This window comes from Clarias gariepinus, chromosome 26 (genome assembly GCF_024256425.1).
Source record: "Clarias gariepinus isolate MV-2021 ecotype Netherlands chromosome 26, CGAR_prim_01v2, whole genome shotgun sequence".
Classification (NCBI taxonomy): Eukaryota; Metazoa; Chordata; class Actinopteri; order Siluriformes; family Clariidae; genus Clarias; species Clarias gariepinus.
Window position 1 is genome coordinate 751,741 of NC_071125.1, and position 14,231 is coordinate 765,971.

General features: G+C 37.3%; 1 protein-coding gene across 1 annotated transcript; it reads right to left on the reverse strand.

Annotated features, from left to right (window-relative positions):
- Positions 1 to 232: 232 nt before the first annotated feature.
- On the reverse strand, positions 233 to 3,159 carry LOC128514100 (uncharacterized). The gene is made up of 5 exons (XM_053487786.1): positions 3,094 to 3,159; positions 1,827 to 2,213; positions 1,284 to 1,534; positions 1,057 to 1,166; positions 233 to 922 (listed from the first exon to the last, which is right to left on the reverse strand). The coding sequence occupies exons 1-5, from the start codon at positions 3,137 to 3,139 to the stop codon at positions 766 to 768; spliced, it is 951 nt and encodes a 316-aa protein (XP_053343761.1). The 5' UTR covers positions 3,140 to 3,159; the 3' UTR covers positions 233 to 765.
- Positions 3,160 to 14,231: the final 11,072 nt, after the last annotated feature.

Here is a 14,231-nt window from a genome sequence, read left to right on the forward strand (position 1 = left end):
TTCCTTCCCATGGTCTTCTTTCTCCCACACCAGATCCACAAATCTTTAGTTTGCTTCAGAAAATAAATGTTTAAAGGTTGAATGTAATTACATACAGTGTATGTTCATGTCTTTAAATACAGAAAATGTGTTCAGGTTTGCTGCACAGAACAATATCGCCATCTAGTGTACATTGTACAGTTTTCATTTTCTCTAATTTACTAAGCTATCTTAATAAAGCTTCAGGTTAATCAGGGTACTCAGGAGTGAATTCATTCAGGTTTATTTATTGTTTTTATCTATTTAGTTTTTTACCTATTTACTGCACCTATTTAGTTAGGCTTAAATTACACATTTAAAGGGGGCTCTGATACAATTCCTTAATACAATACACACTTTGATATAAGTAGGTTTTAGTATAATCATGCACTATTCAGATCCCAAAATGCATGAAGGGATGAATTTACTTTATAAAAAAAAGTGTAAGGTTTTTCACATGGGTAACTATTTACGAAACCCTGAATACTCTTTCAACCACGAGACTTTCTGTTTCTCTTTCTTGTATTTTCTCCAAATGCTGCCTGTAGTATCTCGACTCGAGTTTCTCTCTGGTCATGACGGCATCCACTAAACTCTAAGTCACTCTTTTTCTTTTCTCTCTGCATTTTGATCCACTCAAGATTATTACAACTTGTTTATATACAACACACTGTAAATGTGTATGATGCATGTTGTTGTTTTTTCAGCTTGAAGATAATGAGGTGTGGATCTGTGCTCAGCTCGTTGTTATGGTACATTAGCATATATAGCAGTTTCATCGATCTGCTGCTGGAAATTAGCATATATAACAAAGTCATCCTTTATGTGCTGTACATTAGCGTAGATATTAGAACTGTCCTCCTTCTGCTGCTCAGTGCGGACACTCCTGCGCTTACACAGAAACCTGTTTATGAGACACAGAATACATGTTTACTGCTGGTATTAACTATTTGGCACAACTGTTTGTGAGCGAGATGTTGGTTTTAGCAGCGGATTGTGAGTGTTTTAGACAGTAGTTAGTATTGTTTAAATCTTTACCTCCTGTTGTACATCACAGCTCCAGTCACTAAAATCAAAATCATTGTGACTGTCACAGAAACAATGATCCAGACTGTCTGTTGATTTTCACCTGTTAAAAAGGAATTACACTATTTATCATGTGAACAATTAAATGAACACAAATCACTTAATTTCAATTCAGCAAGCATTCATGAGTGTTGTGAGCAGACGGACCCACCCAGTTGTGAGCAGACGGACCCACCCACGACCTGAAGGCTGATGGTTTTAGATCCTGACGTCTCCTTGGTTTTCCAAGTGCAGGTGTAATTCCCAGAATCCCTCACGGTTAGAGCAGGAAAGTGAAGAACGGGTCCTGATGTGTTTAACTGCTCGTTGTTCTTAGACCACACAAACTGTGAGGAACTGTGTGTGCAGTTCACATCACACGTCAGATTTAACGAGTCTCCTTGTTTAAGGGTTCCGTTTCCACTGAGCCTGATTAGTGACACCTTTAAATCTTTTTCAGAGAGCAGGAAAGAATCCACGTCAGTCAGACAGAATTTCACACACAGATAAACATGTAGTATTAAATAATAAATATATAAATATTTATATGATATAAATGAGAATCTTTGATAAAATTAAATCTGGACTCAAATTTACTGTCACAGTTTATAAAGAGAAAAATAAGATGCAAGATAATTTAATAAATGTATATATGTACTGTAGGAAAAGTAAACTATACAGATAAGAAATACAATACTAATAATACAGTATATAAGAAATTTTATTTTAATATAAAAATTTACCTGCAACTTGTAGAGTCACTCCGGGTACATCTGTCTGGAGTACATCCGGGTACTTGACACTGGCCGAATTAGTTATAAATCTGAATTTGTACACTCCAGAATAACTGAACTGTACATTGTGGATTAACAAAGTGCAGTTTGATTTGTCGTCTCCAACATACTCAAAGTCTGACTTGGTGTTTGATGAGCTGTTATAAACATATGGAGGGCATTCATACTTTCCTTTGTTTGAGTTCACTGAGCACCAGAGCATTTGTGTGACCTGACTCTTGGGATTTGATGTTGGATAATAATAACTACAGGCAATGGAGACACTGAATCCTCTCACAGCACAGATCGACTTATTGGGATAATTCACACCCCATCTACTGTCCTGAGTGAGAACACCTGCAAAATCAATGTGTAGAAAAATCTGTGAAAATAATGAGGACTAATATATCAAGTGTTTATTTTGTTTGTTAGTTTTAGATTATTTATTTTTTCATTTATTTTTTTGCAGCTTAGATATTCAAGTGTTTTCGCTTTTAAAATAGCACATAATCTTCTTCTTCGTCTTTCGGCTGTTCCCTTTAGGGGTTGCCACAGTGAATCATCTGCCTCCATCTAACCCTATCCTCTGCATCCTCTTCTCTCACACCAACTAACTTCATGTCCTCTCTCACTGCATCCATAAATCTCCTCTTTGGTCTTCCTATAGACCTCCTGCCTGGCAGTTCCAACCTCAGCATCCTTCTACCGATATATTCACCATCTCTCCTCTGAACATGTTCAAACCACCTCAATCTGGCCTCTCTGACTTTATCTCCAAAACATCTAACGTGGGTTGCCCCTCTGATGAACTCATTCTTGATCCTATCCATCCTTGTCACTCGCAAGGAGAACCTCAACATCTTCAGCTCTGCTACCTCCAACCTCCTGTCTTTTCTTCATTGCCACTGTCTCTAAGCCGTAGAGCATTGCGGTCTCACCACTGTCCTGTACACCTTTCCTTTCATTCCCGCTTAAAATAGTACATAATGATTCTTATAAATCACACAGACATTGTGTCATACTGTAAAGCAGATGGTCCATAAAAATAGATTTTATAAATGTGTCTAATAATTAATATGAAGTTTTTTGCACAGTAAGTACACATTTAATGGAAGGATTTTTTTTATAACAGCACCCCCTACACTGGTTTATTCCTTACACACAGAAAGGTTAGAATCTGTCCATTTCCTAGTGACAGCAAAAGATTAAACACTGAACAATATTATTTATGTCATACCTGAGACAGTGAACAGAATCATCAACGAGTGCAGCATTTTTATCATTCCTATTTAGCAGGTGATCGACACAAACAGCTTTCTTTGTCTGTGTGTGTTGATCTGTTTAGCTCAGTGATGAATAAACGGGAAGTGAGAAACGAGAGTTAAATGTTGTTCCTAAAAATGTCTAAAAGAAGAAGTGCCAGGTAAAAGCACCGTCAAAACCTACTCAGGTGAGAGAGATACATTAATTATGGGGTAAAATCTCATAATAAAGATAAAAAAATTTTAGTGTTCTCCTGTGGCTATGTTTAGCATTAAATTTATTTTTGATATCACATTTTACGATTTAAGAGCTAGTTTATTCAGTTTTACCTATCATGCCATCATAAGTTGTACTGTAATAATTGTATCATGCCAGTTGCAGAAAGTGTTTTGCTTTCAAAAAAGGCTTTAGCTGTGCTGTTGTAACTCAGTAACAGTGTTATTTTAGAGATGTGTGATTTTTTCCCCCTGCAGTGTCTTCAAATCCCTCTCATTTTTATCAAGCTGCTCACCAGCAGCTAAACAAAAAGTCAAGATATTCTACACACATTAACCCAACAGTGTGCTGACTAATCGTATAAAAAAATTGTGGTGATAAAAACACAGATGATTCCATAAAAATAATATCACCTGCCTACTATTGTGTAGGCCCCTCCTGCGACAGCAAAACAACTTTGAACAAGCTAGGACTCTGCAAGACCTCTGATGGTGTGTTGTGGGATCTGGCACAAGGTGTTACATGCAGATCCTTTAAGTCTTGTAAGTTGCAAGGTGGGCCATTTATATGGATCAGATTTGGTTTTTCAACACATTCTTAAGATACTTCATCAGATTTTGATGTGGGGAATCTGGAGGCTAAGTCAACATCTTTGTCACATTCTTTAAACAATTCTTAAATGATTTAGTGTGTCAGGGTGCATTATCCCATTGAAAGATGCCCATGAGATCAGGGAATACTGACACCATGTTCCAAAGGAAAAGTGCCCTTAAAAACATGTGTCGTCTCACGGTAGCCGACACAGACACACAGGTTCTCGAAGTGTGTGGGCACAGGTGGGCAAATGATCATGAGAAAAATGATTTAAAAAAAACACACACAACGGACTGGGCCTCCGCGGGCTATAAAAGCCAGCAGGATGGTAGGTGATTATCCATGCCCAGGCCAGGCAAGTTAGGGCACCCTGTCCCTTCCCTGTACACAGTGGAGCTGTCCATGGTGCTGAGTACACTGTATCTTTGTTTTTGGGTTTGAGCTGTCCAAAGTTTTGTGTTTGGGTTGTCCAGTGTAACGGAGCACTGGCTATTAGCCCACTGTCATAGGGTGTAACTTGATCAGCAATAAGATTTGGTATGTGTTATGTGTCAATGTAACGTCCACATGAATTGCAGGCAGTTAAAAGGTTAAAGCTAAAAATAATATGCTGATCTTTAATGTAATCAGTAATATTATTATTTCAAGTTGAAGCCCACATACATTTCTGTCTGTCTCTCTGTACAGTAGAACGCTCTGTCTAACTTATTAATACAAAGAAATCACATTCTGGAAGGTTGAGTATCTTACGCCTTGTTTACGCTAAGGTATACTCCTTTAGTCGTCAGCCAAATACACTTCATGTTCAATAATCGGACAGTGAATCAAAGATGCAAAATCATAAATGTTTTGCCCTAAAATGACCCCAGCACAGTAAAATTCATTATACCACTTCAGCGCTGTAATTTCAGGGATGAAAATATGAACTAATCCCAGTAAAAATATTCAGTTTAGTTTTTCTAATTAATATCTGTTGGTGCAGGTGTCCGAATTAGACAATGTTGTTTACAAATATATGTATTAAAGCGGTTTTAATTCAATGTTACAGGAAGCTGTAAGGAGCCTCCATAAATTAGAAAACAACCCACATAAATACAATTCACAAACTGGATAAGAATGTTGTTTCTTTACATGCTATGTATGGGGTTTTACATAATCATTTTAAAATGTAATTAATGATCCTACTCTCTTTCCACACAGAATATGTCATGATTAGGCAGTGATGATCCGCTGGAGGAATTAAAGATGACTTTTGCAGATGCAGACCATAAGTGTATAAAGGGTAATCAGAAATTGTTATTGTAATTATTTTCATGTCCCTTTATTTTTGTCCCTCTAATAATTTAAATAGTTTCTGTCACTTATCTGATTTTTTTTTTTTACCAACAGGTTAAATATTGCAGAGGAAATACTTTTTGTCTCGGCCAGGAAAGTCTCAGCTAAGAGACTCCATTAAGACAGGGGCTGAAAACCGACAAAGATAAGTAAGTATACAAATTCATCTATGTATTAAGTTCAGTACATCTCGAAGTGTTTTTAGGGGTTAAATGTATGGTGTGTTTTGCAGTTGCTGGAGTCCAGGTGTAGAGTCGTTCAAACAGATGCAGTGAAAGAACTGTGGCAGACTGCAATACTGGAACTGATGTCCGATGAGGAGGATGCCATTGCGTGCCATGCCATCAGCGTGTAATATCTAATGGGACCGAGCTAAAAGAACATTTATTTTGGACATCTAACAAGCTCTGGTGTATGTTTGTTTAAGTATTGCACCTTCATAAATGCACATTTGTTCATTTTTTTCCATATTTTATGTTTTTTGTTCCTTATTCTTACTTTGCTTTGTATATTTATTAATGTTTGGTTGGATTTAAATAAAAAAATTCTGAATCAATTCTATTGTAATTTTTTAAAGGATGTGGGGGATGTATAGTATTGTGGGTGGCGGGGTGGCGATAGGGTCTATCTACATACCTGCCCAATAACTTAGATTATTTGCCGTGGCAACAAATGGCTGTACCATGGAAGGATTCCTCAGCAAGATACATCTGAATTGGTATCAATCCGGAAGTATCCTAGCTTGGTGGAATTTGATGTATACTGTATGCTCAGTGGTACTTTTTGATACTTCCGAAAAAAATCAGTGGTGTATTCAGGAGTTTCCTAGTACAGATACACCTCTTTTCATGCAGTGTGTGTGTGTGTGTGTAAAGCATCCTCTTCACCAGCAGGTTTTGACAAAGTGCACTTTGAATTCAGATTCTAGTAGCAAACCCTGGTTGCATACTTTGTTCCCATAACAATATGACTGGAAAGGTGTAATTATTTCATTGCTACAGTGCTGTAGATCACGGATATGTCCACATTCTTCTGCATAGTGTGGATGCAATCACACACAAATCCTGCAATCACACACAAATCCATTTAGGAGCCATGTAGCATGGAATTATCTTACTGCTGGGTATCACACTAAACAGGGTTTTGACTTGTAAATATAAACATGTGAAGTGTTTCAATAAAGACAATCAAAGCAGGCTTAAAAATATTCTCCTAATAACTATCATAGACTGCACTGCAGAGGACCGGAAAGGCCTAGCTTGAATAGGTAAGCATGCACAGGATTATGGGAACCAAGCCCATTTATTATATTTTAGTGGAATTATTTTGTGGTAATTCTTTAGTTTATTCTTTCATTTCTTATTGCTTATGGTTTCTGAGAGCTACCAAACAAATTTCGTGGTATCACTACAATGGCAGTAAAGTCTCTTTAACTTTATCTTATCTGTTTACATGTCAGTAAAATCTCTCTGCTTTCTAGATAAAGGAACTAGCAAACAGTATACCTGACTCTTCCGTTGTGTACAGCATTAGTTCTTACCCATTGTTCAGATCTTGACACACACAGATGCATATGCCACTTCCTTCTGCTCCAATACTTCTTCTTTGAGCTGAGGAGCCTGTTTTACCTGCAGCAAAATAAACTGATCTCATCAAACCATAAACCATAAAAGTTAGTGGTCCTGTGCTTACATCCAAACACAGTATTTTCACTTTTTGTCCAAAGATAAACCTTGTATTAGAGATACTGGAAGGAAATTTACTTCAAAATCAGTCTTGTCAATTTGAATAACTTGGAACATATTTTGAATCTTTTTGACACTTGAATATAAGTTGCTTTAAAAAGTTGCCTTTATTCAACCATCTGATTATAAAGTGGCATTTTTCCACTAGGCTTGAATATGTTTTATATCTGGTAATTTTTATATTTTGTTCTTGCCTTTATTCTTAAATAGAATTCAGAGTCAGACCTTTAAATAATACATTTAAGAATCCCTGTTCAACTACATGTTATACCTGTAAGGGTCCACCACCAGAGGTCGCTGTTTTTATTTGTAGTTTTTGTTGGCTGCTACTCAGTTTTCCAGCAGGCACCTCGGTCAGGTGATGCGAGTGCACACCTGAGCCGAGGTAGCCATTAATCCATCTATAAATAGCTGTTTAGTCTGGGAAACTGGGTCGAGCATTTTTGGTTTAACCACTGTCATTTGTGTGGGAATTTTGTTTTGGTTTGTTTTGTTCTTTGTTTAGTTTATGTTTTGATTAAAGTTGTGTTGACTTGGGCTCTCAGTTTGGCAATGTCTCTCCGTAGATGTTCTGTGTGTGTGGAGCTGATTTCGTCATGTCATCTGTGTATGTATGTACTGTGGTTCTTGTCCCCTTGTTTTCATGTGTGTTTAGCTAGAGCAGGTAAGTAGCTAGGTGTGTGTTTGGCTAAAAGTGTCTGTAGCTAAAATCTATGTTGAGCTAACTAGCATGCTTCTAGTCATAGCCCCTTTGTGTCTCTAGCTATTTTGTGTTTCCTGTCTCCCTAGTGTCCCAGTGAGCTTGGCCTTTGAATGTCCCCTAGCCTAGCCACTGGGTATCACCTGTCTCTGTGTTTCTGTGCCCCAATTCCCTAGTGTGTGTTGAGCTATTAGGTAAGTGTAGCTTAGTGCATGTTGGGGCTAAAGACATGTTTAGCTAGGTGTATGTGTAGCTGACTGCCATGGTTAAGAGCAATCTTAACCATGTTTAGCTAAAAGCCATGCCTAGCTGACTGCCATGTCTTTAGCCCTAGTCCCGTCTCTCTCCTGTCTTTAGTCTCTACGTGTCTCATCTCTCTCTAGTGTCTCCCTCTAGTGTCCAGTTTCAGCCCCACGCATAGTTTGTGTGTCCCGTTACGTGTTTGTCCTCCCTCTGCCGGTGTCTCGCCACAGGGTGTGTTCTTCGTCCCTCTGCCTGTGTCTCGCCACAGGGTGTGTTCTTCGTCCCTCTGCCTGTGTTACATCACAGGATGTGCTTGTCCTTCTGCCTGTGCTACGCCACAGGACGTGTGTTGTTCATCCTTCTGCCTGTGTCTTGCCAGAGAGCCCCTGTTAGCACAAAGTTATTAAGTATTGTTTGAGTTTGGTTGTTTCTTTTGTTTGTTGAGTTTTTACTTGTACTTTTGTGTTTACTGTTCATTAAAGACTCTTTTTTGGCTACACAACCCTTCTGCCTCTATGACTGCTCTCTTTGCCCACGGCGATCAACACCAGCCATTACACCCCGATCGTGTAATACCTTACCTACATACTACACCATACCTTTGTTTGCTCTTCAGGTTTTACAGTGTGGTCCTCTGGAGCAGTATTCTTATTGCTAATAGAATCAGAAAAACAACACATTTAGTTTGGTAGCAAACCAGACAGTGGATGGTTAAACACAGTAAATAAAGTCAGTATGTCAAATAACTTTAGTAGAAAAATCGGTAACTGAATAACTATTACATATATTATTAAAACCAGTGAATGCTATTAAATACCACAAATGTTTACCTTGAGGATTTAAGAATTTAATTAAACATGAATATACGATTATATATACAGTGGTGTGAAAAACTATTTGCATGTTTGTCACACTTAAATGTTTCTGCTCATCAAAAACCGTTAACTATTAGTCAAAGATAACATAATTGAACACAAAATGCAGTATTTAAATGATAGTTTTTATTATTTAGGGAGAAAAAAACTCCAAATCTACATGGCCCTGTGTGAAAAAGTGATTGCCCCCCTTGTTAAAAAATAACTTAACTGTGGTTTATTACACCTGAGTTCAATTTCTGTAGTCACCCCCAGGCCTGATTACTGCCACACCTGTTTCAATCAAGAAATCACTTAAATAGGAGCTACCTGACACAGAGAAGTAGACCAAAAGCACCTTAAAAGCTAGACATCATGCCAAGATCCAAAGAAATTCAGGAACAAATGAGAACAAAAGTAATTGAGATCTATCAGTCTGGTAAAGGTTATAAAGCCATTTCTTAAGCTTTGGGACTCCAGCGAACCACAGTGAGAGCCATTATCCACAAATGGCAAAAACATGGAACAGTGGTGAACCTTCCGAGGAGTGGCAGGCCGACCAAAATTACCCCAAGAGCGCAGAGACAACTTATCCGAGAGGCCACAAAAGACCCCAGGACAACATCTAAAGAACTGCAGGCCTCACCTGCCTCAATTAAGGTCAGTGTTCACGACTCCACCATAAGAAAGAGACTGGGCAAAAACGGCCTGCATGGCAGATTTCCAAGGCGCAAACCACTTTTAAGCAAAAAGAACATTAAGGCTCGTCTCAATTTTGCTAAAAAACATCTCAATGATTGCCAAGACTTTTGGGAAAATACCTTGTGGACCGACGAGACAAAAGTTGAACTTTTTGGAAGGTGCGTGTCCCGTTACATCTGGCGTAAAAGTAACACAGCATTTCAGAAAAAGAACATCATACCAACAGTAAAATATGGTGGTGGTAGTGTGATGGTCTGGGGTTGTTTTGCTGCTTCAGGACCTGGAAGGCTTGCTGTGATAGATGGAATCATGAATTCTACTGTCTACCAAAAAATCCTGAAGGAGAATGTCCGGCCATCTGTTCGTCAACTCAAGCTGAAGCGATCCTGGGTGCTGCTGCAGGACAATGACCCAAAACACACCAGCAAATCCACCTCTGAATGGCTGAAGAAAAACAAAATGAAGACTTTGGAGTGGCCTAGTCAAAGTCCTGACCTGAATCCTATTGAAATGTTGTGGCATGACCTTAAAAAGGCGGTTCATGCTAGAAAACCCTCAAATAAAGCTGAATTACAACAATTTTGCAAAGATGAGTGGGCCAAAATTCCTCCAGAGCGCTGTAAAAGACTCGTTGCAAGTTATCACAAACGCTTGATTGCAGTTATTGCTGCTAAGGGTGGCCCAACCAGTTATTAGGTTCAGGGGGCAATTACTTTTTCACACAGGGCCATGTAGGTTTGGAATTTTTTTTCTCCCTAAATAATAAAAAACATCATTTAAAAACTGCATTTTGTGTTTACTTGTGTTATCTTTGACTAATAGTTAAATGTGTTCGATGATCAGAAACATTTTGTGTGACAAACATGCAAAAGAATAAGAAATCAGGAAGAGGGCCAATAATTTTCTCACGGCAGGTAAGCTTTACTTTGTGCACGCAGGCGCTGTGTATGTGTGTGCGTGTGTGTGAGGCTAGAGTAAGACTCTTGCTTTCAGCCCCTCCCGTCTACCCCTTCTCATTTTACACATTAAAACTTTCTCCTCTCGTTTAAACACACACAAACATTAACAAAAAGACTGATGTTCTCCTCTAAATTATTAAAGCTTCTCCGCTTTTTTTATGTTGCTCGCGACAACGTAACAGCTCGTTAGATCATGCTCGTGTAATGATGAGATGGACAAACTGGTCAATACCCATTTTTTTCTGTTTTATCTGAAGTCAGCAACAAACATCGCTAATGGCACTCGTGTGAGCGCAAACTAACAGAATCACTGCTGTAAAGTAAAACAAACAAACAAATGACCCAGCACCTCACCTCTAAAAAGATTTGTGACAGAGTTTTTTCAGAAAGCAGAGTGTGTGGATGTTCTGTGGGTGCGCTTCACCTCAGAGCGCGCTGTCGCGTTGTATTCAAAGAATAGACTAAAACGAAATCATATTTGCTTCAGCATTGCAAACAATATTGTATAAGGCTTACTTTAGTAAAGATGATTTACTGTTGTATTTTTGTTGTACTTCGTCTTTTTGCACATGCGCGGGCATCTTTAAATTTGAACAGAAAATAATAGTGGGCTGGTAGAACCGTTATTTTTCATATACCTTAAACGGCTAAATGAAGTTAAATATACACAATAAATTAATAATTGCATTTGCTTTACATTTGAGCACTTATGTGTAAATAGATTACATATACTTCCATATCATATATTTGGGTCTAATACTGTTTTATTTATATTTTACAACATTACATGCAGCTTTTAGATAAAGTTTTTATTTAATACAATTTTATTATTTAATTAATTACATTATTATAAACATGATTCTTATTCTCTATATTCTTGTCAAGTATAGTCCTCCATATCTGCATTTTTCCGCATGCGTTTATCAACCTTTTGATCAAAACGCTGCCTTTTGTTAAGGCTGCGGGTTTATACATGCCGATGAATGAATTTTAGATGAATCTTTATAGGCTCAAATATAAATTTTTATTTATGTCCAGGTGTATTACAAAGTGAAGACCCGTTCAGTTGTTCCCTGCACGGTGTATCTGCACGAAGAGATTGTGCATGTCTACACTGAGGGTTTGTGTGTGTGTTTGTGACGTTATCCTCTCCTTCCAGCATGCTTTTAACCAACCAACTCTGGCCTTCAAACTCAGAAGGGCTACATGTCATAGCCGATAACTGCTCCTTTGATCTGCTGGTTACAGCGGGGCGCCGACTGCTGATCAGCGTATAGTAACCTGTACAAGCCAATCCCTCCCCCAAAATAGTGTAAATGTCTGCAACAATCACTAACCATTAAAATGTTAAGAATTTAAACACGAATATATAAAATATATTCTCTTTATACATATTTATATATATATATATATATATATATATATATATATATATATATATATATATATTAAAAACTCATGCTAGGTTACTTTTACTACGCTAAAGTACCATTTATCAGCCTTTTGATCTTAGTTCTTATCTATGGCGTTATATTCCGGCCACAATTTTTCCGGCCGTGTCTCGCCTGCTCGCTCATTATGTTTTCCGCGAACGCGCGACTTCTCATGCAACATTTCTTTTCTGTGCGTACTCGACTATAGTGTTTCAAAACTGCCACACAACTAGCCAATCACAGATATCCACACACTACTTCTGATTGGCTGTTCCTTCTCTATTAGCTGGCAATATCGACCGCTTAATGCATACCATAATTTGTATAGTGCTTTTAAACTGGTCATTGTCTCAAAGCAGCTTAACAAAAAAAATATAGAATGAAAAAAATTTTTATTATTATATATATAATAAGAATACAAATAAAAAGTAATTACATAAGGGAAGCATAAGAAATAAAGTTGTATTTATTTATAAATATTATAAACAAATATTACAGTATTTATTTTTATTTACTAAAGTATTAGTATATACCAGTTTCGTTTGTCCATTGTGTGTTTTTATTTACTTATTGTTATGTCTTACAATATTATAAAAGCTTACACTTATCTAATTATCCATATAGCTCATTGTTAGACTACATCGACTAAAATTCAAATCGGACAACTAGGTCGCTTTACTTTTAAACCCTTATTTACGACGCTTCCGTTATGCGGTCGATATTGCCAGCTGATAAAGAAGGAACAGCCTATCAGAAGTACTGTGTGGATGTATGTGATTGGCTAGTTTTGTGGCAGTTTTGTAACCCTGGACAAAGTTGAACGAGTATACAGGCAGAGTCGAGCACGTACAGAAAATAAATGTTTCACGCGCTTGCAGGCAGAGTCGGCCTAAGAGACATAACACACTTTCGGCTTCAGTAGACAAACAATACTTCAGACTGAAACACAACTGCCCCCTACAGGTAATGAAGGGCATTTTCACAGCTTGCCGCGGCAAGTCGCGGGATCCCTTTTCTCGATACGTGTTTAATGTTTTTAATGGCAAAATCTGTATAAGAGATAAGCTGCTCATTCTGTTTATTATAATATGTCCTTAACTGCATTGTAATATTTTCATTACTAGAACTATAGCCAAAATGTGTGTATGTAGACATGTTGGGGGTTTGTTTATTAAATATGTAACACTGTATTTTATTTCAGATCAAAAGAATGAAATGAACTAAATGACTCCAAAAAAGAAACAGAGTCACTAAAATGATTCAAACGTCTCATCACTACCATGAACAGTATCTATCGTTGTTGGTCTTTCGGTTGCTCACTGTGACTCTGTGTGTGTGTCACTGTGGGAGGAACCGGAGTCCCAAGAGGAAACCACCAAGCACGGGGAGAACATGCAAACTTTATGCACACAGAGACCCTGGAGGTGCAAGGCGACAGTTCTAACCACTACACAACCGTACCCCATCATCCATCCATCCTTTTTATTTCTCTGTAATGTGGATAATATACATTAATTGGTTGCTCTGATATTATATTGTTTTGTTATTGATTATATTATCTTTTTTTTATGTTCACAGTATATAACAGTTTAACTGATTAATTCATTGTGTGTATCACATCATTTAGTTAGGATACAAGAAAAAAAGACTGTGGAAGCTCGGGCAGATGTTTTTTGAGATGTGAAGAAAAGCTGTAGTCAGTAATTTTCATCCTTGTTAATAAACGTCACTTAATCGTGGACTCCACTGCACATGATTTTCACTAGCAGGTGTCACTTGTGTAAAAGCTTTGTGAAAAGAAATGGGGTTTTAGGGGTTTAAAATGTTTAAAGACTAATCTTTTTAATAATGTTTATTTTGGTTTTAGTAGAGTCGTTTTAAAATGTTGTTTGATTTTCTAATTTTAAACATTTTAAACTGCATTGATGATTCAACTTCAGTCATGCTGAATAATAAAACTTAAAGCTAATGATAAAAGTGCGCTATTTTATTAAATCAATATATTGTACAGCAGTATATCAAACAACCTTATGTTTCCTAACCTTGTGGTGGGTAAAAAGTGGCTTACCTGTGCCTCAGAAAAAATAAAAATAAAAACCCAACATTTCTAATCAATTACTTTTAATTTTATTAACATAAAAGTCAAAAGCCAAGGTCTGCACAACTTAGCAAATGGACCAAATCAGTATCATTACTAATCCTAGCTGCTGTGAAGAAATCTGATGTGAAGCATCCAAGATCTACATCAATGTTGCATTTTAACACTTTGAAATTTTTACGTAACTCTTTATTTAAGAAACAATTTGATTTCTGGGAATCCAGAAAAATCCC

What these genes read in the sequence shown, in the direction of transcription:
- LOC128514100 (XM_053487786.1), bottom strand. Translation starts at nt 3,139, where the DNA reads ATGATAAAAATGCTGCACTCGTTGATGATTCTGTTCACTGTCTCAG. An exon ending in AGTGACTCTACAAGTTGCAG is followed by an intron (nt 1,535 to 1,826) that starts GTAAATTTTTAT and finishes TCTCTGAAAAAG; the next exon opens with ATTTAAAGGTGTCACTAATC. An exon ending in GCTGTGATGTACAACAGGAG is followed by an intron (nt 923 to 1,056) that starts GTAAAGATTTAA and finishes TCTCATAAACAG; the next exon opens with GTTTCTGTGTAAGCGCAGGA.